Source organism: Anomaloglossus baeobatrachus, chromosome 11, assembly GCF_048569485.1.
Source record: "Anomaloglossus baeobatrachus isolate aAnoBae1 chromosome 11, aAnoBae1.hap1, whole genome shotgun sequence".
Lineage (NCBI taxonomy): Eukaryota > Metazoa > Chordata > Amphibia > Anura > Aromobatidae > Anomaloglossus > Anomaloglossus baeobatrachus.
The window spans coordinates 175,466,526-175,471,525 of record NC_134363.1 but is presented as its reverse complement, the minus strand read 5'-3'; the positions used below and the strand labels follow the sequence as shown (position 1 = coordinate 175,471,525).

At 45.9% G+C, this 5,000-nt stretch overlaps 1 protein-coding gene across 1 annotated transcript in view; it reads right to left on the bottom strand.

Annotated features, from left to right (window-relative positions):
• LOC142256221 (uncharacterized) overlaps window positions 1–5,000 on the bottom strand; it is a 61,720-nt gene that overhangs the window by 19,564 nt on the left and 37,156 nt on the right. Inside the window, exons 7-8 of the mRNA XM_075327793.1 lie at window positions 3,764–3,831; window positions 2,543–2,741 (exon numbers count right to left, since the gene is read on the bottom strand). Coding sequence (XP_075183908.1) covers window positions 2,543–2,741; window positions 3,764–3,831 — 267 coding nt within the window. The remainder of the gene's footprint in view (window positions 1–2,542; window positions 2,742–3,763; window positions 3,832–5,000) is intronic.

The window sequence follows — 5,000 nt, the reverse complement described above, 5'->3', positions numbered from 1 at the left end:
ACTATCTGATCTGATGTCTCCCACACAGAGCACCCACACGAGGGATTCATGCTCTCCTGTCTCTGAACTGGTGGGTAGAGACTATTTGCTATGATGTCTTCCATACATAACACACAGACAAATATGAAGGAATCCTGCCCTCCTGTTTCTGAGCTGGTGGGTAGAGACTATCTGATCTGATGTCTCCCACAAACAGCATACACACCCACCCAAGGGATTCATGCTCTCCTGATTCTGAGCTGGTGGGTACAGACTATCTGATCTAACGTATCTCACACACACACACACACACACACACACACACACAAATGACTCCTGCTCTCCTGTCTCTGAGCTGGTGGGTAGAGACTATCTGATCTGATGTCTCCCACACACAGCACACACACACACCCAAGGGGTTCATGCTCTCCTGATTCTGAGCTGTGGGTACAGACTATCTGATCTAATGTCTCCCACACACACACACACAAGGAATTCATGCCCTCCTGTTTCTGAGCTGGTGGCTAGAGACTATCTGATCTGATGTCTCCCACACACAGCACACACACACACACACACACACACACACACACACACACACAGCACACACACACACACACACACACACACACAGCACACACACACACACACACACACACAGCACACAGCACACACACCCAAGGGATTCTTGCTCTCCTGATTCTGAGCTGGTGGGTACAGACTATCTGATCTGACGTATCACACACACACACACACACACACACACACACACACACACACACAAAGGATTCCTGCTCTCCTGTCTCTGATCTGGTGGGTAGAAACTATCTGATCTGATGTCTCCCACACACAGCACATACACGAGGGATTCCTGCTCTCCTGTCTCTGAGCTGGTGGGTAGAAACTATCTGCTATGATGTCTCCCATACACAGCACACACAAGAGGGATTCATGCTCTCCTGTCTCAGAACTGGTGGGTAGAGACTATTTGTTATGATGTCTTCCATACATAACACACAGACAAATATGAAGGATTCCTGCTCTCCTGTTTCTGAGCTGGTGGCTAGAGACTATCTGATCTGATGTCTCCCACACACAGCACACACACACACACACACATAGCACACACACCCAAGGGATTCTTGCTCTCCTGATTCTGAGCTGGTGGGTACAGACTATCTGATGTGACGTATCACACACACACACATACACACACACACACACACACACACAAGGATTCCTGCGCTCCTGTCTCTGATCTGGTGGGTAGAAACTATCTGATCTGATGTCTCCCACACACAGCACACACACGAGGGATTCCTGCTCTCCTGTCTCTGAGCTGGTGGGTAGAAACTATCTGCTATGATGTCTTCCATACACAGCACACACACAGACATGAGGGATTCCTGCTCTCCTTCTCTATGTAGCAGCATGGTTAAAGCAGCAGCAGCATGGAGGACATTATACAGCAGCACTGAGCAGTGTAGCTGTGATTACACAGGTGCGATAAAACACTTACTAGAAAGCTGCAGCATGATCTGCCTCTCTACCTGCTTGTGGCTGCTGCTGAACATGCTGCTTTAATTATTAAGAAGAAATTCAGTAGAACTGATTTATTATAGGAGGAAGCACACATAATATTAAGACTTTGTTCTTGCCGCTAATCCCGCTCCTCCCTGACCGGTGATTAGTAACATTGCGAGCTCTTCTATCTGGCAGTCACATAAACCATTGATTTAGTCAGTATAAGAAGCTTTCAGTTTTCCGCTTTATTTCGTTGTTACTTTTAACCTCTATCATTCTGTGTTACAGGTCGATCATCTATTTCCATGAATTACAGCCAGAAACTTTAGTTTTGATTCCCGATCTCCGACCTTCTACTGTTTCCTCTGAGGTCGCTTCCATCACTTCATTAATAATGGATTGTAAATCTTCGATACGCAGTTCTATGTAACATACTCTTATTTTTTCATCGTATTATTCTGTATTTCTTTACGGGGTTGTCCAGGACTTTTGGTGTTGATGATCATCTATGTGGGGGTCCGGCACATGGCACCTCCATCAATCATCTGTTATTTGGTAGAGCAGCACCCAATAATCAGCTTGAACTCCACAGCGCCTTTCTCAGTGTAGTGGCCGTTCTTGGTACTGCAGCTCAGATCACGTTAATTTCAATTATAGCTGAGCTGCAGTACCGATAACGGCCACTACACAGAAAAAGGCGCTGTGGAGTTCAAGCTGTGAATTTGTAGCAGCAGCTGATTAGTGGGTGTTGGACTCCTTCTGACCTGATATTGATGACTAGTCCTATAGAAATGAATGGAGAAGTGGCTGAAAATGTGGACTCCTACTCTATTCAACGGCAGCATTGGTCAGATTTGAAAACATAAGTAAATGCAGGCGTGGTCACACAAGAGCTCTACTGCACCATTCGCACAGGGGGTAAGTGACCTCTATTCCCAGTATGACCCTGCGGATAATGAAGACAAATGCACTTTTTGGATTAACCCCTGAACACTCCATAAAATTCATACAGTCTTGTACGCTCCGTCCGCTCACTCACCATTGATGATAGTTCTGCTTGGATGATACTGGTGAGAATCTCATCTATACAATCATGCAGCGCCGTCCGTGTTAGATGGTCGTCCACAAAATCTCTCACCATCCTCCTGAGCACGTGGGCCGAGAGATCTCTCAAGATTTCAATTAACAGTTCATCGAGAAGAGTCAGTGAGTGCCACCCGGCCGATCCTTTGTGATCACTATGGGCATGAAAAGATGGACAAGATTAATATAATGTTTGCTGTGCTTCAGTCTCCGACAATCAATGCTAAAAATGCAGAAACTATAGTAAAATGCAGGATTATCCCAGAGGTAGGTTTGATGGTTGCCAGGTTTGGACCACCAGCATGACCCTAACTCCTGTCCGAACCCTGAACTAACACCCCGTCTGCACACACATAGCAGTCTGTGTCCTCGTCAGCTCTAGACTCCTGCACTAAGAGACCTTTGGTGACATCATGGTCACATAAAGTTCCTTAAGCAGTGTTAACCTTGGAATAAAAACTTTGGGGTCCCTAAGAAAGTGGGAGCCCTGAGAATTTGTCCAGTTTGACTTCCCCTAATGCCAACTGTTTTTAACTAGGGCTTATTTTTGGAGTAGGGCTTATATTTCACGCACACTCCAAACATCCTGTAAAATCATGCTAGGGCTTATTTTCTTGTAGGTCTTATTTTGGGGGAAACAGAGGTAGCTACTGCAGCTCTCCTCTCCTTCACAATCACAAATGCACACGCTCATTAGATGTTTGAGCACATAAGATAGGGGCGGAGTCTGTCCATTGCTGCTAATGTACATGTGCATTTCCTGGAACAACAGGAAGTTAGAGCCTAAAAAAATCCCCAGTGGCCGGTGTGAGAATAACAAGATTTATCATTTACATTTTTTAATAAAGATTATGTTATGAGTAATAAAACCATAGCCAAATTTTGTTAAATCATCCATTCAACAAAAAAACATGATGTAAATTTTAGGTGATTTTCTGATGAGACATTACTGAGAATTGAGGAATGACAATAGGACGGATCTACTTAAGCTCCAATTTCTAGTGTATTTGCATTTTTTATTAAAATGACGTCTGGCATGAATGTCGTATGTATGAATGTCCTCCTGACACTATTCTCCGACCCTGCAGCAATATTTGGGCAAGCTTTGCAGACTGGACCTCTGACCTGGAGCTCCGTAAACCTAAGATTCCCCCCGATTTCTGATAAGGAGCATTACTTGTTATATTTGTGCTCTGATTTCCAATTTCTTGTTGTTTTCTTTCCATAGTGTCTCTTTTTTGGGATCTGTGGGTTAAAAAATAAAATAATTCTTATTAACAGTCATATATGGATGAGCATGAAATAATGAACTTCTCTGGTTTGGGTCTGACACTTAATATATTTTTGAGTTCCAATAACTAGATCCTTAGCATATGAGATACGTCACTGAGGCACAATACTTTGCCACTAAGAAAGGCCATAGGCTCTGGACACTTGGAGGATACTTCTGGGTTCCTCGATAGGCCCTGTTCTTTTTAGCCAGTACCGAGGCGAGCTGTAGGCTCTGAACACTTGGAGAATACCTCTGGGTTCCTCAATGGGCCCTGTTTTTTTTAGGCCATACCGAGGTGAGCCGTAGGCTCCGGACACTTGGAGGATACTTCTGGGCTTCTCGATGGGCCCTGTTAATTTCTCCATAACTACCCTAGTAGAATCACTGCCTCGGATGGCTCCTAGCCTCTCAACTTCCCTAGGCCCATTCTGAGGAACGCTCTCTTCCAAGCACGTCTGTCTAGTCCCTGGACTCTTTGAAATCAATACCGAGGTGAGCCGTAGGCTCCGGACACTTGGAGAATACCTCTGGGTTCCTCGATGGGCCCTGTTTTTTTTTAGGTCGTACCGAGGTGAGCCGGAGGTTCCGGACACTTGGAGGATACTTCTGGGCTTCTCGATCGGCCCTGTTCATTTCTAAAGAAACTACCCTAGGAGAATCACTGCCTCGGATGGCTCATAGCCTCTCAACTTCCCTAGGCCCATTCCGAGGAACTCTCTATTCCAGGCACGTCTGTCTAGTCCCTGGACTCTTTTAAATCTATACCGAGGTGAGCCGTAGGCTCCGGACACTTGGAGAATACCTCTGGGTTCCTCGATGGGCCCTGTTTTTTTAGGCCGTACCGAGGTGAGCCGGAGGTTCCGGACACTTCGAGAATACTTCTGGGCTTCTCGATCGGCCCTGTTCTTTTCTCCACGGCTACCCTAGGCGAATCACTGCCTCATTAACTCCTAGCCTCTCAACTTCCCTAGGCCCATTCCGAGGAACTCTCTCTACCAGGCATGTCCGTCTAGTCTCTGGACTCTTTTAAGCCCGTACCGAGGTGAGCCATAGGCTTCGGACACTTGGAGGATACCTCTGGGCTCCTTGATGGGCACTGTTCTTTTCTCCACGACTACCCTAGGCGAATCACTGCCTCATT